Source organism: Lytechinus variegatus, chromosome 10, assembly GCF_018143015.1.
Source record: "Lytechinus variegatus isolate NC3 chromosome 10, Lvar_3.0, whole genome shotgun sequence".
Taxonomy (NCBI): domain Eukaryota; kingdom Metazoa; phylum Echinodermata; class Echinoidea; order Temnopleuroida; family Toxopneustidae; genus Lytechinus; species Lytechinus variegatus.
This window is the reverse complement of record NC_054749.1, coordinates 27,383,278-27,408,338: the sequence shown is the minus strand read 5'-3', so window position 1 is coordinate 27,408,338 and position 25,061 is coordinate 27,383,278. Positions and strand designations below refer to the sequence as shown.

Here is a 25,061-nt window from a genome sequence, read left to right as displayed (position 1 = left end):
CCAGAAAGGGTCACCAGTTGTTCCTAAAGTCGCTCACAAATTACGAACAGCTCTATGAAACACCAAACTCGTCAGATAAATGAGCTGGCCACTCACAAAACTGTAAAGTCGAGAATAAATGGGCTACATCATTTGAATTTTGCCTCTAGAGTCTCTCTGCACACATGATGCCCGATATAACTTCATATTTTCCAGTCTTGCAACTGGGCAACTGGGAAATGCATCAAGTTGAATTGTAAAGTTTCAATATAGCAATAAAAACACTTTGTCAATGAATCTAATAGACATGCAACCCTAAGGCCCTGACCTTTGTCAGTACACCACAATGGAAAAGCTCACAGCTCCTGGCTTAAATCAGCTTATAGATAACCTATTCTTGTGCAATGATACTCCCTTGAGTTTTATTCATACTGCTAGAAAAGAACCACATGCAAAAAAAAAATCATATTTGAAAATGGTAAAATACCGCTATCATGATTCCACTTTAGATGCTTGATTTGTATTTTAATGAATATTAAATAGACTGGCTCCACCTTTCGGGTTACATAAAATACATAAAAAGAACCGTATTGCCCTTGTGAAAAATACTCGGGACAAAACATGTACAATTCAGTTGCAGGCAATATATTTGATGTTCCTCTCAAAGCCCGTCAATATCATATAAATATAGATTGGTTGAAGCTTTCTGCTTGGTCAGATTCGTTTTATGTGACATTGAATACATGTAATTCCTCATATGGTAACAACCATTGTATAACCATCGCAAGGCCAAAGTGAGCAAGAAGTTAATTACGACAGCGGGCAAAAATGAATCTTCTTGAATGCATTATCATTTTGTACTGTCTTTCTGACTTAATCAAGATTCGCACATTTTGACTGGCAGGTTATGCTCCAAGCAGTTTCCCCATCTTATACAATGATGAACAGCATTTGTATAGTGCCATATAGTGCTTACTGTAATCAAATCGGCTGTAAAGTGTGCAGATTTCTTCTTGTTAGTTATTGAATTTATAATCTGGTAATGATACGCATAACGATGTGTATTCTTATCAATTATTGCGAGAAAAGTCTACTTTTGCCCCAATCTTAGATGAATTTGAAATTCAGCCACACTTTATTACAACCTACAGAGTGTTCTCATATGATGTCACAATGGAGGGCATAACAATGGAAATCCTGTGCCTCAGATCATTCAAACAATAATTTATCATGGTTCGATGCACAAATATTCATTGTTTGCCAACATGTCTGACTCTGTGAAAGCTCTATAAGTGACTCAAATTCAAGTCATTCTCGGAGAGCATTTCCTAAAAGGACTTGTCAGATATTTTATCCAGCAGTAAAACATGTATTTATCATTTGACATGTTGTCAGATGAAATATGTTTATATGAAATGCTTGTCTGGTGCAGTGTGATTATAAAGGCTCTGTCACATCATTCAATGGAAGCCTGGTGTGTGACTTGCAGACCTGTAACGATTTTATGCTACCCGCAGGCAGTTTTTACCCGCGAGTTTTGAACATGCTCAAAACTTTGTTGCAGGCGATCACCCGCAAGGCTTGCATGGAATGCTTTGACAGGGCCTTAAACTACTATGTAATGCAACAAAACACCTAGGATTCAAGAAACAACCCAATGTGGGCACTGTAAACCAAAAAAAATCCTCTACATATGATTTTTATACGCCCGTCTTGACGGGACGTATTATGGTATCACGCTCGGTGTCCGTCCGTTAACTTTTCCTTTTGAACACGATAACTTCAGTTTAACTTAACCTAGGCTCATATAATTTGGTATGTATGATACTAGCATGGATCCCAGGAATTCTATTGATATTGAGGTCAGACAGTCAAAGGTCAAGGTCACAGTGACATATTATCGTAACCTTCTGCAGTCCTTGTAAACATGACAACTTCAGTTTAACTTAACCTAGGCTCATATAATTTGGTATGTATGATACTAGCATAGATCTCAGGAATTCTATTGATATTGAGGTCAGACAGTCAAAGGTGAAGTCGCCACCTTCCACTTTTCTTGCTTGAACGATATCTGCATTTTCCGCTTTACAGGCGGGCGTATTATGTGCTCGCCTTAGCGACACTCTTTTTTTCATTATTCTTTATCAATCTTTATCTAGTGTGGACACACCGACAGAGAGAAGGGTAAGAAGATGGGCCATAAGCTTCAGGGAGCTGGTATCGGATGCAACGGGCAAGCACGAGTTTGAGAAGTTCCTGCAGAAGGAATACAGCCAGGAGAACATCCGCTTCTGGTCGGCTTGTGAGACCCTCAAGTACGCCCCGCAATCGATGGTTCCTGAGATGGTCCACGAGATATACAGGTGAGGAAGATAGACCAGTTTGTAGTTGATCCATGTCACAAATGACCTATATCCTTAGACATTTCTTAACTTGGAAAAATCTACTCTCTTGGTGCACTAAGGTACCTTGTCTAAACTCGCAGCTAAGTCTTTGCGCTGGGATCCCACAAGCAGCCTTTCATTACCAGTTCTCACACTTCATCATAGAGCAAACAATGGGGAAGGCAGGATAGCTCCTAGGAAGAGAGGCAAATTGCCTTTATAGACATGGAACAGACTTTAGACTAGGTTTCTAAGGTTAGGCACACACAACATAACAGAGGTGCCTAAAAAAAACTTGTAATCCCTTTTTGAAAAGTGAATAACTCCCAACAGGTTATTATTGATGGCATTATAGACTGCTTTCGTATGGCAATCCATTTAAGCATGCACCTTTCAGGGGCCGCGGAATGGTTTTCAAAGTGGGGGGGGGCTGACCATGCTAAAAATCACAATCATATGGTAATTTTTACGTTTTTGTACACTGTTTTTATTATGCAAGCAGCTGGACACAAGCTAATGCTGTTCCCCTGCGTTTATGATCCAATTATCCTAAATTGAGTACTGCTATATCAGGAAACTCCAAGAGGACTTGTCTCAATAATATCAAGTTGATGATACATGTGTGTTCTAATAAGGTCTAGTAACGTTTCAAATACCCCGGCATGGGTTTTTCAGTGTTTTCCATTTTTCCGTCCCCAAAATGGACTGGGTTGGCAAAGCAAGTTCACTTCTTGTTGATACATTTGTGACAGAACTTTCCTAGCACCAGGAGCACCTTGTGAAATCAATGTTGATGGAAGGACCATGGAACTGACTCAGCAGTCACTACGGAAACCAAACAGGTTCGCATTTGAAGCAGCCCAGCAGCACATATTCCTCCTGATGAAGAAAGATTCCTACCAGAGATTCCTTAAGTCGGATACCTACAAGGGCCTACTGGCAAGAGCTATGCAGAATGGAACAAAACGAAAGTGAGTAATACTTACAGCAAAGCACAATAAAAATGCAAAATCATAGGCCAGGGGAGGAATACAGATGGACTAAATGGGAAGGAGCAAATCCTCTTCCTGATGAAGAAAGATTCCTACCAGAGATCCCTTAAGTCAGATGCCTTATGGAGCTATACAAAATTGAGAAATACATGTAAAACAATGTATGGTGCACTAAAAACAAAAGAATAAGATATTTTATACTAGTAAGTCTACCTATGAAAAGAAAAAGAAAGGAAGGAAAAGTAAAGAGACAGGGAGAAAGTGGTGGTACAACTCAAGACAAGATCAGAGGACAACTAGACAGGGTATTATACCTGCTATACAGTGCGTATCAAAAAAAAGTTTACACTCAGAAAAACTCCTGTAAAATAACACATTTGTTATATCCTGAAGACTTTCCAACAATTTAACATTGGTACAGATCCATTTAAGCAAATGACGATATGTAATGTTAATGAAAAATGATTTGCGCAGAACTTTGAAATAGTTATGCAAATAAAAGTAGACCTTCATCATGAAGAACACATGGAATTTAGCTAGTAAAATTTATTTGAAGATATTTTTTACTTAATTAACTTGTTTCCTTGCCCAAAACACTTGGAAGAGTGCATTGCGCCACACCCCACACACCAAGGACATCGCGACGATATTTGTTTTACACTGAGCTGTAATTTACATGAAATGGCTAAGGCTTGATTTTCATTTTGTTAATCATTGTCAAGCTTGGGATAAGTGTGGAGAAACAAGTATTAAATGAAAAATGAATCATTAACCCACTTTAAATGATAAACATAGTGAAAAAATGCTGGAGATGTCTGATATAAACTTTGGTTCAGATTCAGTTATGTCCTCAGATCCAGCTGGCACAAAAAGGAAAAATGTTGTGCTTACTACATGTATGTACGTGTTGAAATTTCAATTTTGGTGGCAAAATGGTTACAAAATGCTTGAATGTATTCATTTTATTTCAACTGACTAAAAGTGCAAGGGAAATGTATGAGAAATATTTTGCAGGGTAAGTTTGATTTCGCCCTTTCCTCTTGACACAGCGTGAAAACAAGCATTTCTGCGCAAACAGATTTCTGCGAGCTTTACAAAAATGGACAGTGCTCACTCAAGTGTAACATTCTGGCAAAACTTTTACTTTCATTGGATAGATGAGACCTAAACCCAAGGTTATATGTGAAAAAAATACTTTTTTAATTCCCAGGTCTTTTTCAAAGTGTACACTTTTTTTTATACCCACTGTAGTACATTACTTTTCGTGCATAGTCCTGGAAACCTATATAGGTATCTTTTGAATGCTGATAAGTCACACATACATGAATAGGTGACATGAGTTTCATGATTATCAGTTGTAATAAATTATTTTCCTTACAGTCATGAAATTTGGGTTCCCTTTCTCCATGGATTTGGCTGTGAAATCTAAAGCTCCCTAAGCTCAAGATTTTCACAACCAAGCCCAAAGAATCTTCGCTCCCACCATGCTGTGCTCTTGCCCTCATTTCATTGGCAGTAAGGTTGCTTTCCTCAATACAGCAGATTCCACTGATGAGTAAGAATCTAATACTCCCTCTTGAAACATCCCAAACCACAAATTACACTCAAAGCTAGCATGAAGAATCCTGCATCCTTTGATTTCATACAGATTCTTCACCTTCGGAGGACGTTTCTTAAGATCAGCAAAGGTCACGCCGGATGTTAGTCCGCTGGGTTATCAACGGAGAGGGAGTCTTGGTACAGAGAACTCGGACACGCTGAGCGACAGGCCCATGACTCATTCACTCAGTGCTAGTAATCTGCAAGACTTTGAACTTGCCAACATGTGAGTAACATTTAACAGTAAACTTCGTGTTAAAATCAAAGCTAATGCTATGGTATTTGTATGATCTAAAACACAGAACATCTGGGTCCCATCTTACAATGAGCTATGATTGATCTGGGGCCCATTGCAGAAAGAGTTGTAATCAATAACAACTCTAAAAATCATACGCAACTTGATTTTCAACCAATCAACAGCGCGCATTAGGGACTTGCGATTGATTTTTTACTTGCGTTTAAAAGCAACTCTTTCTGCAATGGACACCTGATCAACCTCAACTGTATGGAAATCCATCAATGTCATATTTTTTCTACTGGAAATTTGCACAATCTCCTGTAGTAAACAAAGAGAGTTACACTGAATCTTCAAGAGAATTATGAGTGTGTGATTATACATCACATCTATAAAATATTTTGAACATTAATTTTAGACGTTGCTGGCTTTCCATAGTTGTGGTTGATCGTATCAAAAGCTACTGTATGTTCTTTTAAATATCTATATTTGGAGGAAAGGGGGGGGGGGGTGGTGGATTATAAATGAAAAACAATTGAGCAAAATACAGCCTAAATATGCTTACATTTTCCCAAATAAAACTCATGGAAATAGGATTACTACTCGTAAACCAGAACTACACATTGAATTTCCAGAATTAATGTGATTTATCATCTTCCGCGCATACAGTTTGTGCAATCACAGACTGCTTCTTTCCATTCTTGGCCTAGCTGTTGTTCACCATCATAAGAGCAAAGTACGTAAATATGTAGAGAATATCATTCAGATGACAAAGGCACTTAACTGATGAATGTCATTTAATGCCAGCTGTACAAAGCAGTGTCTAAATGTTTTCAAATAATACATCATTGTGCAATTTAATTTCGATTACTTTATCAGGTTCAATGGAACAGAAAATGGGCACAAAACAGAAGAGGTTTACACAACAAACATCAAATCATCAAGGTACAGTATGACTATGAAAACTGACATTGGCCCACACCGCTTTGTTTGCTTTCCATTTGGTCTAATCCTAGTTCATTCAAAACCAGTTTGTCTGCTAACAATTCGGTCAAATTACCATTTAGTCCATGAAACATTTTATCTCATTTCCAGTAAGGCTATATAGGCCTATGCATATTATCTAATAGCCAATTGGCCTAACAACAGCTAGTCCGCATGATGAGATGAATGAACTATTTATCAACCATTTTTCTGTTTTTAAAGTTTAATGTAATGACCAAGTGTAAATTGCCATCTTGGCATTAGACTAAATGACAGACCAATTGAGTAATAGATGGTTAGACCAAGAGGTAATTAGACCAAATTGATAGACCAAGTGGGTTTAATACCCATGATGGTGTAAGACCATCTGCTAGTAGACCAAGTGACTACAAATGACTACGCATCTCATGTGGAGCTACACGTATAACATTTTTTTTCCAAATATTTTTATATACTGGTTTTCGTTGTTGCTTTAGAATATTGGATATGAGTAACCTAAAAAAAAAAAAAAATTGAAATTGTTTGAGTTTGAGGCATATTTGTTTCTCTTTTAGTTGTAAGGTAGAATTTTTTTTTAATGAACTAGGAATGTGGACTTAAAAGCCATTTTAAGACTTGATTCTCGCAAAGTCATTCCACAACTGAGTATTCTGACAAAAAGTACTTCAGTTGGTGAGTTTAACATGCCATTTTTTTTTCATTGTAGGTTCGCGTCACTTCAACCAATGAACTCGACCAAGTTAAAGCGGCACGGATCACTGGGCGGGGTAGAGCATGCTGGGAAGGTTCTCAATGGTAATAAGACCAAGAGGATGTCCGAAACGCAACTCGACCTGACGTTCCTCAGCTACGGGGCGAAAACGACGACCAAAAAGAATCTCATTACCCCATGGGAGGAAGACACAAGCTGACCTGAACTATAAACTTTGACCTTCAACCAAACAGTGTGTGTTATACTGTTACTATTGTTGTAACCATGGAAGATACATCAGTGTGTGTTATACTGTTACTAATGTTACCATGGAAGATACAACATTCATTGTCTAGTAGATTGCAGACTTATAGATGTTATGGAGTTCAGCAACTTTCATTTTTACCACCGCGACATCAGATAAGAAAGCATTGTGACGTGGAATGCTGTGAATACCATAGGCATTGTGATAACATTTGTGCAATCAAAAAATATAAAACTTATTTTTGGTCTGAAATTTTTTAATCTTACACCTGTTTCTATGGCAACCCCGCCTATATTTATCTTTAAATAAGTTTTAATATAAGTTGGATTCGCCTTAAATCTACTCTTTTAAAAAGAACCCAGGTGTATTCCTCATTGATAACTATTATTCTAATGGGGAAAAACCTTTTTCGTAAAATAGTTACCTTTCATTAGGTTTTGTTTTTCAAACAACAATGAATTCAGAGTTGATGGTGTTTTCCCTTTTCAGGCCAGTTACTTCTATAATTGAACTGTTTAATTAGATAAAGGACTACTGGTACAACTAATTTACCAGTAATGATTGTCGGTGAAGTTTAAAATGTAGACAAAGAATCAATTAGAAAGAAGTCTATTAATAAAAAAATTCTTTTCATGTTCCATATAATGTGCATGCAAATTCTTTGATTAGTAACAGCTCAGTGCTAAAGATAAGTGAACTCTCATCGCTTGCTGGTAATCTCAAAGGCCAATTCAAAAATGTATTTTTAAAGCAATCGTTGAACCCATGGTTTAGGCAGATTTTCTGTATAAATGATGCATATTTACCTTGTATGTTAAAAAATGTCCAATGCTGATGCATGCATTTGCCATAGTGCGCCAATTGATGCCTGTTGCCATGGTTAAATATGCTGTTTTATTCATGAGTCCACTGTTTGAAGAGTGGACTCATTACTTCAAAACAGTCGACTCATGAATAAAATAGCGTGGATAACCACAGCAACGGTGTCAATTTGGTGCGCTGGGACAAAAGCGAGCATCAGCATTGGACATCTTTTAATATAAGCAGTAAATAAGCGTAATTTATACAGAAAATCTGCATAAAGCATGGGTTCAACCGATGGTTTTATAAACCACCTTTGTCATTCGGGCCATAGGGTTTTCTATAGAAGTTATACCTTTATTTAAGACAAGAGAAATGATAATCTGTAAGCGATAAGAAAGTAGGCACCTTGTGAGAAGTAAGAGCACCATCTTCCAACAGGAATCCTGTAGGCAGATTTTTTTATTACAAATTGTCACATTCACCATAGACAAAATGCTGGAGACTGCAGAAAGATACTTAGCATCCTAAAGGTGGGATTCCTGGTGAAAGGCGAGACACAAACTTTTAACAAGTTGCCTATGTCTTTAAGCACCTGATGAATATATATTTTATTATTATAATTATCATTGCTTGATGGATAGAACAGGGAAATATAATAAGAATAGACCATTAGAATTTCTTCATTTTTCTAATCCAGGTTGGTGTTTTATAAAGCTGTTCGTAAGTTGAACTACTGGTGATCCTTTCTTATAGTACACGGTATATTCATTGGCGACGGTTTAGCGTGTAAGAAAAGATCACCAGTCGTTCTTAAAGTCGTTCTTAACTTACTAGAACAGCTTTATGAAACGGCCCCCAGAATATCTCAGGTCTTTCAATGTTATCTGTATGGGAATTTTCCTGTTGTAGGGAATCTGTTAGTGTTTACTCCCTCCTTGTTCTCAACTATACCACCGAGTCATATCTCTGTTTTTGTAAATCAGTAGTAAAATATGCACAGGCAGTGATTTGTAAAGCTGTCCATAAGGCAAATGGTGTCTTACAGTACAGAAATCCAGCTATACAGCACTATGCATCTCTTCACAGCAGCCTTTCCAAATTCCCCGTTACTTTCGGAAATGTAAGGATTCTTAATGAAAAGCCACTTGCAGAATTCCTGCAGAAAAGATGCAGCTCCAACTTTCGACAAGGTGCCTATGTGAAGCCCGACTGGTTAACTGATCGCGAGTGCAAAGTCAGATGTACTGTATCTTTTGTATCAGTTTCTGCATACATCATGAATAGAATTGGGGAATGAGTAGAAGGGTTTATATATGAATAAAGAGTTGCAATAGCACAAAAATCAAACTCAACTTGACTTTCAACCAATCAGATGGGCATTTTGGGGATATACTGTATGCTTCATTTTCTACTAGCATTCATACACAAGTCCTTTTGGACATATTGCAGAAAGAGACTTGTGTTTGAACACCCAGGGGTGTCTATTACACAGATTTGCAATCAATTCCTATTACATAGCCTATCAAGATCTTTACAAAGTGTTCTTCATTTCTTCAAGTATGCATGGGATTTAATCTGATAGGTCTTTCGGGATTAATCTTAATATTCAAAAGGGCTTTGGGGTTATTATTGAGGTCTGGGTTGATCATGGTTTATCAAGGTTATATTTGATGTTTGGGGCATTCAATCAGAAAGTAAAGAATTTCAATCTTCATGAAATGTAACTGTACGTACACATCATTCATATTGATCAAAGAAAAATGAATGAAACTATGAAAACCAGTAATGAAGTGAGCTTCTGGGCCATTTCAAAGGATATTCTGATCTTTGTATGATTTATTTTCATCATCTATTGCATCAATTCCTCACAAACTTTGTATTCATTCTCTTCTTGCCTTCTGTACATATTTTACAGTTTGTTCCAGAAAAAATCAATATTCATTGTTGTTGAATCACAACTCTATGACAATTATGAATGATGCAACTTTGTAAAGCACAGATCCTCTGTTAATTCAATACCACTATTAATCATAACACAGTGATTTAAACAACAAGGTACAATTTCCTAATTTTACAGAGAAGATTTATTTCTTGTTAAGATAATTTCTGCTCTGACAAAATATAACTTGATCAAGGAAATGAACAAATTGACATAGCTGCTGCAGTTGCATGATTTTTAATGAATCTGTTAAGACTGAAAGGTTCTGTGCTTAGAACTCTCACTCTAACCAAAGCTAAAAGCAAAAACATTATAATATGCTACAAGACACAACAATTCAAGTTCCATACATACTCACAACTTACAAGCTGAGTGATTTGCTTGAGAAAAATTCAAATTAACAGGTTTTGAAAATACATCTGGCTTTATTGTGGTTCTGAACGACTTGAATTATGTGACTCATAATGCGCCAGGAAAGTTGTGATTACATACATGTAGGTTTGGCATAGAACAGGTCAATAAATTTCTCGATTTCCAGATTAACTTTTTTAAATATTTGTAATCACAATTTGCAAAGGAAAAATAAAACTGACAATATCAAGTGCTTGAAGGGATAAAGACTTTAACTTTTGACCATGTTATGATTTCTTTAAACTAATTTGACCATGATCTATATGTCAAGAAAATCTATTACACACTATCTATGCCAAATCAAGCAGGAAAACATGGCCAAAACTATTCCTAAGCATAAGGTTTCATGAATGAATCTCAGTATGCAGGAATGCTCACCTTGGGATTTCATGTGATAATAGTGGAAAAAAAAATTAATGCATAATTCGGGGGGGGGGGGGGGGGGGGGGGGGGGGGGGAGGAGGGGGCGGGAATATAAAAAAAAAATTATCCACATACATACCCACATTATCAACCCTCCTGGCGCAGTGTGATGTCACATAAGGCCGTGAAAAAGCTCAATAAAGCCTATTTTTCAGGCCCGCTATTTATTAAAAAAATATTCAACTGGCAAGCAATGAAATGCACAAGACTTGCATTAGTGGGTTTTTTTAGCTTAAAAGCTTTTAATTGATATATATTTTGTCAATTTCAATATTAGCTTTGATACATCTTATTCATAACTGACGCATGATCATATTGAACATTGACAAATCTCCCCCCCTTTTTTTAAAACTGGGATTCACTGTATTCAATTCCATACAATGTAAAGTAAGAACAAATATGCATAGTATGTTAATATGTAAATAAAGAGCTTTATGAACACGGTAATCATTTGATATGGGTATCAATTATTGATGAGGAGAGTGATGATATTTTAAGCTGATTTTCTAGCTACCTGAAATTTGTCCGTTTACAATTTCATACAAAGAGTGTACATGTATATATACAGAATTTCATAGTGTGTATATGTAAATAAAGAAATATAGATTAATCTTCTGTACATATTTCATAATGTATTTATAAATTAATTTTTGGTGTAAATGTTGTATATGCTTGTACAGTTGCCAGCTTCGCGAAACCTCTGGCACATTTTTCACGCAACAACAACGCTCCTATCTATTAAAACCTACAGTACAAGTTCATTGAGCTAGAAATGATGGGTAAGTGACATATAGATCAAAATTAGCCCATGTTCATTGGTCAGAACTATGCTCTGTTTGATTACATGTTCTGTGAAAAATGTGCCTCTGGTATTTTGTTGTTTTTCCAGATGCCTTGATTTGCTGCAAGCAAGTACTTTTGTGTTTTTTTCCGATGAATCGCATACAATTCTTGCAAGAAACAGAATAAATGCTTTATCTATGACTGTAAAATCAATTACGCCTTTATTATTCTTTGTGTACAAGTAAAGTATGTGTACCTGTGTACTATATATTATACTATATTAGGTAGCTTATCAACCAAGGCTTATTAACCAAGGTGCTGGTAAATGTATGTTGCGGCTTAAATGTACTAAGATAAATTCAACATATTTGGTAGAAATTGCACAATTTGCCAGTTACTAGACCAAACCATGCAATTCTAACACTGTTAATTAAATATTGAAGGATTTTCATTCTAAATACGCAAAGTAATTGCACTCTATTTTGGCTATTGATCTTACCACATTCATCTCTTAGTCAATAAGAAACATGTTAAATTTGTATGCCCTTCCAGATATTTGTCATCATTTTCAAGATTTCTTTTCCAAAAAAATATTGGCTACTCCTAGCTCACGGGACTCAGTTCTTTCAAAGACAGTGAGCGGATCTGTAAAACATTTCATAAAAACCCATAGAGGTTAGAAAGGGGTACATGTAGTTGTTCATGCGTGTTATGAGTTGAAAAGCTCACAATTCATTCAGACCATAAAGTTTACGAATAACATACCTCTTATTTAGCACATATCGGGCTTATCAATTAAATCTTGATGCACATCCAAAGGGACTTGGATGATGATAATACCCTGGCTTTATCCCAACAAGCCTTTTACATTACACAAGCATAAATTTCAAGTAATCCCTGCCAGGTACCAATTCACCTCACCTGGGTGGAGTGCAGCACAGTGTGGATAAATTTCTTGCTGAAGAAAATTATGCTATGGAATCAAGTCATTCATCAGCCGTCAAAAATGTACTGCAAAGGTCATCTTTTCGGCGTCAGTCTCAATATCTGTATCGAGCAGGCCTTGTCGTAATGGAAAAAATGATGTTGAGGTGAGGTCATCACCATAGCAACCAAGTTAGCATCATCTGCAAGAAATGAAAATAACATTAAAGATAAAAACCAGTTGTGGTAACAATCTAAAGTGAGTTTGAAAAGAATCCAATAAAATCACCAGCCAAGTGTTTGTATGTATAAATAAAAGATATGGGAAAAAAATATGTATATGGAATAAAATGTGTAATTGCTGCAATATGAACAAATAAGCACGGAATTCCATCAAATGTCGGGGTTTTTTCATAGCAATATTAATACATTTTCCAACATATGCTATTCTGTGTTAGTGATCATCAGAATTATTGGTTTTGAGCTTGAATTCACAAAGATAAGTTTAGTTTAATGTACCAGATCTAGATATATAATATGTTGACAATTAGCCTTGATTTAATAGACTTTCTCATGAAATAATTGTTTGCTGCAACTACTTTCTTTTACCTTTTATAAAGCTAATTCAGACATGGCACAGCAAAACTCTAAAACACTTTTGTATACAAAGTCATTGAGGTGTGAGGAGTCAAAAACTGTTACAGAGACAAGAAATACATATGTTTGTTGCTAGGCAACAAAGGAATATGCACTAGACATCGTTCAATATGACTGATGACGACATTCTACTATTATAACTTCAAGTATTAACACAAGTTCTGCTTTTTATATGGTAGCCTATATATTGAGCTGGGCGGGCTAAGAGCTCATTTCATTCTCACTTTGTTACTTAAAGTAGAGACAATTTTTGTTTAGATTTGAAGATATATAGCAATGGGGAGCTTCTTACATCAATTTACATAACAATATATTTTACATACCAATTCTCTCTTTGAACAGTTGATAGGTATCTTTGCAGCGGATGGTTGAAGCTATGTAAGCAGTTCTATGTTGATTCTTAGGTCCACACAGCAAAGCACTGAGAACACGTATCAAGGCGGGTTGTACCCTTGAATCGTAGGTCACATCTGAGAAAAAAAATCAAGAATCAATGAACACTGGTGTCAATTTCTCATAGATGCTGAAGAAAATGTGAGGCCTTGTATTTAAGCATAAAGGGCTGGGGTTTCAGTAATGGAGGAGGGGGGAGTTAAGACCATTGAGGCATTATTATCATATTCTTAAGTTCTATATTTACCAATTTACCTCTATGAACTTAAAATTGCAATTTTGATAAAATAACGAACATACTTTAAATGACTATGTAAAATATAAATAATGCAAGTTTTCTGTTAAGAAATATTTGGACAGTTATTTTTTAACTCAATGGCCCGTATTCTGAAGTCGGGTTTAACTTAAACTCAGGTTTAAAGTTGTGGTCTAAGTATGGGAAGCCAAAGGTATCAAAATTTTTTATTAAGTTGTATGTTTATGTTTACTGTGCTCTTTCCTGATTCATCGATGGTGAAGACAATCATCTATTTATACTTCCTACACAATTATGAATGATTTGACAGCTGAATGAGATGAAAGTATATTTCTACCGTTAGTGATTATGTAACAATTGGCTGTCCATACTTAAACCACAACTTTAAACCTGAGTTTAGGTTAAACCCGACTTCAGAATACGGGCCAATATGTCAACTAATAGAGAAGTTACTGTATACAGGGAAACTAGAAAATACTTTTGACATTGATACATCACTAACCATTTTACTCAATTTTTTTTCACATTTTACTATTATCATTTTTTTTACAGGGCTCTATATAGTCGCCTTTCCTCTTCAACTGCTATATTTACATGTAGTAACTACAATTTTCTGTGATTCTGTGCAATCATGATTATATCTAAGTTGTAAAAACTGACAGGGTTAAGGTTAGGTCAAAGTGATGACAGAAGTTAGACCCAAAAGAAATGGAAAACCTTTTTTTTCAGTGGAGGGATACAAAAACAAACTCACCAGCAGCTAGGATAACATCCGCATTTAGACTTTCAAGCCAGTCGTTTGTAACCTCTTCCCAATTAAAACAACACAAAGACACCTCAGTTTTTGAAGCAGGAAGTTGATTTGCATCCTGTTCCACAAGTCTGTGTTGTTCCGATCCATCTTCCTCTTCAACACAGGTTTGCACACCTTGCCTTCTTCTATGGAACCATACACCAACGTCATACTTGCTATACTGTTCGAGTGTTCTAAGTAGAGATGTCTTGGAAGTTCTTTGACTCTCATCTTGGTTGTTGCAACTTTCTGAATCACACCTAGACCTCGCTGCATTGCTCTGGGGGACCTGCTGTGAGTTGTTTCGATGGATGTTTAATAAAATATTTTCTTGAAGAATGTCCAAGACATCATCATGGCAATCAGAGAAAGTGTAGGTTGAAGGTTGGCAGAGGTCACACACCGCTAGACCGGTTAACCCTAAACCACTACCAAGCTCCAGTATTCTCCTAAAATATCAACGAAAGATATATATATTCAGAAATATCAGTCACTTCAGAGTATAATATATATTATCATTTACCAAATTATATAATTGATATAAAACTTTTAGTTCATGTCTCAAATCAAGGCCCTGATTTGGAGTAAGGAGTGAAATTGTTAATTCACATACATGTACTAATCAAAAGCTGAAAACCTACCAAGCAAAAAAATGCAAGGTTTATTACCTTTCGCCATCCAAGTATTTTGCTTTAGGAACATGTTAAAATCAATAATGGGCATCAAAAATAGGTGTTATTGTGCTTCTTACTGCAGTTGCACTTGCCTGAAGTCAAAGACATCATTCAGAGGAGGGTAGTGATTACATACCATATGTTTGTATTATGACTTCATTGTTTTGCCAGACTATGCTGGGGGCGTACATGTCCTCCCCCCCTCGATCAGAGTATGAATAAGATCACACATGATATTGATAACTAACCTGTCCTGAAAGATATGAGTGTTCTCTGCCACCCATTCAACCATGTACTGACCAGCAGGCCATGATATCAAACCAGTGGTTCCATTGCTTACAAGGTGAAGTGATTCTTTCAAAGTGACAAGATTACCTGTTGGCTGAATGGTTCAAAATAAATCGCATTCTGAATTATTTTACAATAAGGCCTTTGCATAATGAAAAGAAACATGTATACTGTAAAAATGTTAAATCTGCTACATGTATGGCAAGCTATTCGGCACTGTTAGAGCATCAACCTAAAAGAGCTTTAAAATTTTTTAAATACATGTTCACTCCTCAATTTGACCATACAGTATATCTTGCATTTTCAGGGCCAAATTTACTTCCCCTTTTCGGGTGTTTTCCAATTTTAGCAAACAAATCTTACTTTTTTGCATTTTTTGGCTTGTGTCTTACAAATTAGTTTTCTCGATTGAAAACACCAGAACATAATTCACATACCAATGTTGTCCGAAAAGGATTAAGTGTCTAAAAATAAATAAATAAATTGACAGAACACCAAAATGAAAATATTGAGCCCTTTTGAAAAGAATACTAAATCGGTGACCTCATGCCTCAAAATTCACAAGAAATATAATTTCACCCGTTTATAACTCGAAAACATGATGAGTAAGGTGAATTATCGGACGGTCTATTAAATACCACTTGGTCTAATTATCAGTTCGTCAAACTTCACAGTCTAAACCCATTTCGTCTACAACTAGTTCATCTAATATCCAATTCGTCTAATGAGCAGTTGGGCTTAATAAACCATTTAGTCTAATTTCCAGTTGGTCTGATTTTCATTTCGTCTAATTGTCATATGGTCTAATGACCATTTGGTCTAATTTACACTTGGTCTAATTTCCACTTGGTCTATTATCCAATTGGTCTAATGACCACTTGGTCAAATAGCCAAATGGCCTATTTACCAGTTGGGCTAATCGTCAATTGTTCTAATGTCCATTTAGTCTAATATAAAATCATTCATTATAAATTATTTGATCTAAAATTAACAAATATGGTCAGGGATAAATAAATACACCATGCATCAGTTAATACCTGTCGCCAGGATCCGAAGGTGGAGCTCTATAGCTGGGGTAGGGCTGGTGGTGGGCGCAAAACCTCTCAGTGATGGACTACCGATGACGAGATAGTCGCTCATCAAATTATTCTAATATAATAGGTCTATATCGATTATATCCATGATGCTGAAAATTATTTCATACTCATAATCATTACATCACCACATACACATTTACAGATTCTAAGACTTGGGTGAACAATAAGTTGGGGACCTTGTAGCGAATGGCAGGGGTTTCATTAGAATACCATTAAATGAAGAAAACAAAAATATAATGCAATTGATTGTGTGCATACGTATCTGGTAAACATGTTATGCCTATTTTATAATTATTGTGATGCACCATTACGGACGATACTTGAACTTGATGGAAAATAAGCAAATAGTTATGCAGTTTGGTGGATTCCAGAAGTTACAAAGCCATTAGATCATGTTTTTTTCAATATTTTGTTAGTAGTCATTCATCTTGTCTTCTCATTCTGTTTTTTGTTCTACTTCCTCGCCTCCACCTCCTTAAAATGGATGGGGGGGGGAGGTTGCAGCAGGCATGCGATCCCTAAGATTATGTTGTCCCCAACAAAATATTTAAAAGAAATTGCAGTTTTGTATGTGATAGCAAGATAAGTTTTTTTATGTTGTATGTTTCTTTTCACCCATTTCTATCTTTTCCTTTCCATTCCCTCTATTTTTCAATTTTCTCTCTATTTTCCCTATCTCCCTTGTCTTTTTACCCTTTTCTCTCCCCTCTCCCTCATTGTCTTCTTCTTCCTCCTCTTCCTGTTCTACTTCTTCTTCTTCCTTCTTCATCAGCTTTCTTTTAATGTAGGACTTCTTCCCTCAACCTTATCATTCTCATTTCCTCTTTATCTTCAGTTTGTTCTTATTTTTCATTCCTTTCCCATCCCCTCTCATTTCTCATTTGAGAAATGGATAGGCCTAATATAAGGCCTAGAGCGGACAACATGCAATGCAATATTACATTTCTAGTGTTCAGGTTCAAAAATGAAAAAAGAAAAACACAAATAACATGAATAAACTTACTATGTATGACGGCTTAGTAGGAATAGACCAACAAACCATTATCCCAAATGGAAATTAGACCAAGTGACATGTAGACGAAATGAATGTTAGACTATCTGGAAATTAGTTAAAGTGGAAATTGGCCGAAGTGCAAATTAGAACAGGTGGAAATTAGCCGAAATGGAAATTAGACCAACTGCATTATAGACCATATGAATAATAGACCAAGTGAGGATTAGACGAACTGGTAATAGGCCAATAAGTATCAGAGTAACCAAAATTAGACAAACTGGTATAAGACCAAATGACAATATTTAAAATACATTAGACGAAATGGCAATTAGACAAAGTGACAATTAGCCCAACTGGGCATTAGACCAAGTGGTCCTTAGACCAATTGGCTATTAGACAAAGTGGTCATTAGACCAATTGACTATTAGACCAAGTGGTCATTAGACTAATTGTCTATTAGACCAAGTGGTCATTAGACCAAATGAGAGATGGACTAAAAGTGGATTTAGCACTAATGTTGTTAGCCCATCTGAAGATTAGACCAAGTGATATTAGACCAACTGTCAGCAAACCAGGAGAAACAAAACAACTTTTATATAGTCCAGTGAGATAGATGGGTATAAACTGATTGTAAAACAAGATCTATTATATTTCATTTCCTAATAAATATCCCTATTTCCTTAACACTTTAGCCTTCCAATGGCAATTTCCATGAAATCCTTGGTTTGATTGGCTGTTAAACATTGTTACCATGGTGCATGTCATTACCATTGGATGGCAAAGTTTTTATGATTGTAACTTTTATTTAACAGGGCCAAAATTTTATTCTAAGCTGTAAGTTGCCTGAACAAAGTATTAATCAATTATCTTTCTTTGTGAATGTACATATAATAAATGCAAAAAATACACACATAAAATTCAATAAAATTTCATCAGCTTGACAATGAATATTTTTTTTACCAGTTTGTATGTCTTGAAGAATGTCTTCTGATCCTCTGTCTCATTCTGTGCCACCAATGTGGAGTATACCTCATACAGTTCTTCTGCTATCTCTTCACCATACTCCTCACACTGAAATGATTGAGATATAACAACAATCATAAAACAAGTTACAATATCACTATTGATTCTTCTTTGTTTTGTTATGTTGTACAGTTTAATTTCAATTACTTTTGTCTCATAATATTGATTATGAAACTTTCGATTATATTTTTCATAGGGTTTTGTTTTGTTTTATGCTATATGATAACTGTTAGTGGCGTTATGTTAATAATATTTCGCATTTATTTAGCGCTTAATACATTGGAACGACGTCTCTAAGCGCTTTACAGACATATTATTACCCCGGTCATCGGATCCTTGCATGCCCGCATACAATGTATGCACCTTCTCCACTCCCTGGGGAGCATTCCAACAAGAGTTCCAAGACTCAATTGCTAGGCATACTACATATAGGCTTTCACATCCTACCGGGTACCCATTTAACACCTGGGTGGAGAGTGGCAAAGTGTGGATTAACGCCTTGCCAAAGGGCACTAGGCCATGGTGGGATTCGAACACACGACCCTCTGATTACAAGGCGAGAGTCAGAACTGCTACACCACGACGCTTCCACATGTTGTATTGGTTATGTTATAAAAATAAAAAATCCCATAAGCAGATGATATCTAGGGCTGCAGTGCGCAACCAGCAGGCCACACGCATATTACACCTTCATTTTTTACTGAGCGCAATGAATTGAATCGTATTGTGGCGTCATCTCCATGCATTTTGTAGTTCAGGTAAGTTAAGATATATTTTGATAAAATTTCAAATAAGAAGTGTTCCCATCTTTATACATAACACATAGTACATGCTAATTTTCGTTCAATATACAATATTATTCATATACATAAATTTCAAATTTCTCTTGTGTGTTTATATTTCAACTCAGCATATGGCCTTGTGAAAGAGAAATTTGAAATCTATGGACATTAATATTATGGTATATTGAACTCCTTCTTTAGCATGCACACTATGTATAAGATTGTACATTATATCTCATCAATTTCAATAAAATATACAGTTATTGTCAAAACTTTTGAAAATTCAGGTACATGCTTGCCCTGTAAGTTTTTACCTGAATAAACCACTGTGAATTGAATTGGATTTTTGGTCTAGCTCAGGGGTTAAAGGTCAAGTCCACAACAGAATAATTTTGATTTGAATAAATAGAGAAAAATCAAACATAACACTGAAAATTTCATCAAAATCGGATGTAAAATAAGAAAGTTAAAGGCATTTCAACTTTCGCTTTAATATTTTTCACAAAACAGTGATATGTACAACTCAGTTTCATGCAAACGAGTCAGTTGACGATGTCCATCACTCACTATTTCTTTTGTTTTTTATTGTGTGATTTACATGTATACAATATTTCATTTTTTACAGATTTGACAGTAGGGACCAACTTGACTGAACTATATAACAATGCTCATTCCAAATGTTCAGGAAGGAATTAATTGCTGTTTCACTTGACAATGAGGAGAAAATTAAAATATATTGCATATTTCATATAATAAAATACAAAAGAAATAATGAGTGGATGACATCATCAGTCTCCTCATTAGCATACCAACCAGGATATGCATATAACTCTTTTGTGAAATTTAGCGAAACTTTAAAATGTCATAAATTTCCTATTTTACATGCGATTGTGATGAAATTTTCAGTGCTATGCTTGTTGGATTTTTCTCTTTTTATTCAAATCAACTTTTTGTTTGGGTGGACTTGTTCTTTAATCAAAAGTTCTGGTACACTGTACCTTCACCATGGACATGGAACCTTGATCATACATGAAGTGTGCAAATTGGACAAAATATGTAAGATCTCAAAAGCTTTAGTGATGGGCATATTAGGGCAAGTCGAAAGGAAATCCACTACCAGCTGGAAAGAATGCAAACTCGGCCATTAGCAATACACTGCACAAAGAAAAAAAAAACATTTACCAATATTCGATTGGTAGTATTTGGATACTCTTGAACTCTCCTGATGAAAGTATCATATTTCTGAACAGGCTTAAATATTGCTGATGTGGTTTACGGTACACCATGTGGAGTGTTGTAGAAGCAGTGGATAGAAGAAGAGAAGAATGGATAGGCGAGAAAGTGGAGATTTGAGAATAGAGTATTCTTTCTTGAGAATAGTCCTGAAAAGGACTGTAAACCAGAAGGAATGTTGAGTGAGAACAGCTTGAGTAGTAGAGCTGATGAGGAGATGCTGGCTTGCGTCGGCGAGTAGAGATGATGAGTGGTAGAGAGACTCGACGTTTCGGACAGGTTGACTGTCCGTCTTCAGGAGTCAAATTGGACAAAATATGTAAGATCTCAAAAGCTTTAGTGATGGGCATATTAGGGCAAGTCGAAAGGAAATCCACTACCAGCTGGAAAGAATGCCATTAGCAATACACTGCCTGAAGACGGACAGTCAACCTGTCCGAAACGTCGAGTCTCTCTACCACTCATCATCTCTACTCGCCGACGCAAGCCAGCATCTCCTCATCAGCTCTACTACTCAAGCTGTTCTCACTCAACATTCCTTCTGGTTTACAGTCCTTTTCAGGACTATTCTCAAGAAAGAATACTCTATTCTCAAATCTCCACTTTCTCGCCTATCCATTCTTCTCTTCTTCTATCCACTGCTTCTACAACACTCCACATGGTGTACCGTAAACCACATCAGCAATTGTACATGCCACCATGCAAACCTTCAAACAACATCAGGCTTAAATATGGTAAACCAGTAAACTCAAGCAATTTGAGCTACAATGGCGATTCACCACTGAGCAAGTCGCAATCACAGGAAACATCGATCTCAACTCGGTATAAATACATGTATTAAATTTTAGGAGTATGACAGCACTTGTATGGAGGCTATTTGTCTTGTTTCAACTTTTCCAAACAATTTCAAAACAGTGTTGCTTTGCCATGACTAGATGAAATGTTGATGAAAATACCTTTTCTGTAGCTCTTTAAAATTCCATTTCTACCTTTTTCCTGTCATAGATGTAGCCGTTACTTTTCATTTTCTTTTCATAACTTGAAAAAATAATTTCATTCAACATTTTCTATAAGGTCCATTCTTTTTCAAAATAATGATGGATTTCCAGCTGAGGTCAGTAGCGTAGGATTTTCCAGAGGGGGGGGGGGGGCAAATTCGTCGGCAAAAAAAAGGTCTTCAAAGGACATTTTGCACCACAACAAAATTGACAAGCAAAAAAAAAAAGGTAGAGGTTGAGGTTATCAATTGTTAGTTAAGATGGGACACTGAATAGTATTTCTTCCCGTGACCTAACACAGGGCCAAAGAACCACTGCAGTCAATCAGGTATTGACTACTTCCCACAGGACAAGACATCAAGAATTAGCTGCCACTGAAGAACTTACAGGGGCACAAAGATAGATCAACATGCAATCTAATGTAAACTTTATAAACTAACCTGTTTCAAAATGTGCTTGGCGAAGAGTCTTCTGTATTTGAGTGTCGGAGGGAAATCTTTGCACACGGGTGACATCAACGTCTGTGAATTAAAACAAAATCACAGATTTATAGAGCTGTAGTTCGACTGGTAAAATGATTAAATGAAGAGCTACAATCAATAAGAGAGCATAATATACATACTGTGCATGTGTGACAAAATTATAACCAGAATCTCAGAATTGAAATGAATATTTTCTGAACACTAATTTTCTTTGACAGATAAGAGACAAAATTGCTATAGTACATGTAGCTCTACATCTAAAGAGAAATGCCAGTAGTTGCAGTAAACACTAATTTCATGAGAAAGTCTGTAAAACCAGGCTTAATTGTCAGAATATTTCGAGGATCTAGATCTGGTACAGTTACATAAACTGAACTTTGTGAAATCCTGAAATCTACGCTGAAAAATGTTCACACTGACGATCACCAACACAGATAGGCACACGTGGGACAGTGTATTATTATTGCTGGAATAAAGACCCGACGGAAGTGACCGACTCCGCGCTTATTTTGCTGATTTCTCAGCAATTACACAATTTCTCCCAGAATCCTTTGGCACATATTTTTTATTCATACAAACAGACACTTAGGTGGTCATTATATAAGATTCTGTAAAAAGTCATTTTGAGATCGTTACCAAAACTGGAAATTATCTATAAATTATCCAAGGTTTCCACAGTATCATTCCTCATCAATATTAGCAATAGTAAAAAAAAAAAAAAAGAGGTGATATTGTGCATGCATCAGTGAAGTAAAAGTAGAAGTTGCAGTAATGTAGCTGAGGTAGCAGCAGCAGGGTATTTCAAAACACAATAAAGCCACAGCAAAGTCCAAAAAATTAATTAAAATGTGATATGTGATAGAGCTTCCATCCAACCTAAAGTCTTCTTCAGTTCACAACTAAATGTAGGATACTGTGCATTATAGACTACAGAAGATAAAAGTAGTAAAAGTAATAGAAATAGTATATAACTGTAGCAGTATTACTAGCAGTAGTAGATGTGGTAATACTACATGTAGTTGTAGTAGCATTTTTAAAGTTATACCTAGGCCATGTTGTGAACTGACTTGACATACCTTTTTGAGAATGTTCCGTTGTTCTTCTAGTGAAGGAGCAGCTGAATTAAAGGCATCCCCCTAAATTGGAAACAGAATGAAATAAAAATTATTAATACCCGTATCAGATATCTGAGCTGGTAATTTACAATTTAACCATATATTGCCCTAGATTTCATAGACATCAGGAAAGGATAGCTATATTACTTGTATTTTCCTTGGTCTATATGGGCAGAGACGACCCAAATATAGAACTTTTTCCTGGGGGTGTTTCACAAAGATTTAAGTATGACTTAGAGTCGCACTTAAATGCCGAGTTGTGTACGGTATGAAAAGGCAAGACCGCATTGGTCAGATAGTGTCATGAGGACGCGCACTACCGCGTATCTATCAATAAGATTGCGCGTTGCATATCATGTACGCGTCGGCATTTAAGTGCGACTTAAGTCATACTTAATTCTTTGTGAAACACCCCCCTGGTCTCACATCCGGCATCTGAGGATGCATAAAAAGACATTTAAAGCTGTCATATTGATCCACAAAGCACAATATACATGTACATCATAATGTCAAACAAGATGAGACAAACGCTGGATACTGCAACATTTCAAATACATGTACGTCACAATTGTATAGCTTAATAGAGACACAGCCTGCTCAACATGAAAAATAGAAACACATTCTAAAAAGGAAAATATCATTTTCATGATTTTGCTTTAGATGTCTGATTTGGATAATTAAAGTATTGATTGGCTCTTCTTTCTGGAAACATCAAATATATTACCCTTAACAGAACCATATTGCCCTCGTATAAAGACTTGGCCAATGGGATTACTGGCAATATATTTAATGTTTCCTTCAAGGCAATCAATATTAGAAATAAAGAGGCTTGCATGGTGCAAATATAATGCTTTCCCTTCACCAATTCTTTGGTAGTGCACAGAGCATCTACAATTCACAAATCTAGCCCTTGGCCTTATATACTTCTCAAGTCTTTAATAAATCTTAATGACAAACAGATCAAAATACTGAAGAGCATCTTTCTTTCACCTCATGCAAAATATCGTCTTATGGACATGATGGCATGCAATGCTGCAAATTGCTGCAATCGGTTTTTCCACCATGAAGAAATTTCCCAAATTCCAGATCATTTTCAGGTAATTTTCAGCAAATGAAAAATATCTTTTTTCACACCGCAAAGAATACATTTAATCCCTTGACCCAAAACCGGCATTGTAGTCAGTTCCCGAGTCCCACATTTCAGGGTTTCATGAGGCACACCCCCCCCCCCGCAAAATATAATTTGACCCCCCCCCCCCGCCCGGAGAAAAACTGGCTGCGATACCACTACTAGTGGCACTAGCAATATGCATGATGTACGTTTGTGATATTAAGTGTATGACATGCTCATTAAATCATGAGCAGGTTGATAATTCTCGTAAAATACTCACCCAACTCAAGTGTCGAAGTGGGATCATTTCAAAATATTGGTTCACAAGTTGGTCCATTTCCATGTGGTTTCGCTTCAAGGTCTATTCATCAGACTGCAACAGCTTAAATAGAATAAGTTTAACAATTTACAGACACGTACATAACGACACTCGATAGCGAAAAGCGTACCTCGACTCGTTCAGGCGCCAGAGCTCGGGCGGTAACGGTGGGCTAGTGTATTGGGAGCGCAAACAGATACGACCCTGTTTCCGCTCAAGTCCGAGCTCACGAGACTCACGTGGCAGACAATTGCGCAATCGTAGGAGAATATGCAGAGAAGCTTAGAGATATTATACTGCTATTAGTATACATCTCTATGGAGAAGCGGGTCTTTCTTTGCGTGTTTGGGTGGGGTGGGGGCGGGGATGCAGGCCCGATACGGCATTCTGGAGGGTGGGGGTGGGCAGAAAAAATGGTGTCATCTCCATTTGT

General features: G+C 36.4%; 2 protein-coding genes across 2 annotated transcripts in view; one reads left to right on the top strand and one right to left on the bottom strand.

Moving 5' to 3' along the window:
* The window catches only part of LOC121422353 (regulator of G-protein signaling 9-like), a 47,818-nt gene extending 40,667 nt beyond the window's left edge, over positions 1 to 7,151 (top strand). Inside the window, exons 10-14 of the mRNA XM_041617341.1 lie at positions 2,139 to 2,342; positions 3,116 to 3,334; positions 5,004 to 5,180; positions 6,069 to 6,134; positions 6,880 to 7,151. Coding sequence (XP_041473275.1) covers positions 2,139 to 2,342; positions 3,116 to 3,334; positions 5,004 to 5,180; positions 6,069 to 6,134; positions 6,880 to 7,084 — 871 coding nt within the window. The 3' untranslated portion in view covers positions 7,085 to 7,151. The remainder of the gene's footprint in view (positions 1 to 2,138; positions 2,343 to 3,115; positions 3,335 to 5,003; positions 5,181 to 6,068; positions 6,135 to 6,879) is intronic.
* A 5,316-nt stretch (positions 7,152 to 12,467) lies between these two features.
* Positions 12,468 to 24,726, bottom strand: LOC121422354 (protein-lysine N-methyltransferase EEF2KMT-like). The gene is made up of 8 exons (XM_041617342.1): positions 24,590 to 24,726; positions 23,160 to 23,219; positions 22,042 to 22,122; positions 18,526 to 18,636; positions 15,435 to 15,568; positions 14,474 to 14,961; positions 13,394 to 13,540; positions 12,468 to 12,616 (listed from the first exon to the last, which is right to left on the bottom strand). Exons 1-8 carry the CDS (start codon positions 24,650 to 24,652, stop codon positions 12,510 to 12,512), a joined length of 1,191 nt encoding a protein of 396 aa, XP_041473276.1. The 5' UTR covers positions 24,653 to 24,726; the 3' UTR covers positions 12,468 to 12,509.
* Positions 24,727 to 25,061: the final 335 nt, after the last annotated feature.

Excerpts from the sequence above, each read along its gene's own strand:
- LOC121422354 (XM_041617342.1), bottom strand. The coding sequence starts at position 24,652 with ATGGAAATGGACCAACTTGTGAACCAATATTTTGAAATGATCCCACTT. Across the intron at positions 13,541-14,473 it reads GGATGTTATCCTAGCTGCTG|ATGTGACCTACGATTCAAGG; the intron begins GTGAGTTTGTTT and ends TTTTTTTCTCAG. Across the intron at positions 12,617-13,393 it reads ACTGTTCAAAGAGAGAATTG|ATGATGCTAACTTGGTTGCT; the intron begins GTATGTAAAATA and ends CATTTCTTGCAG.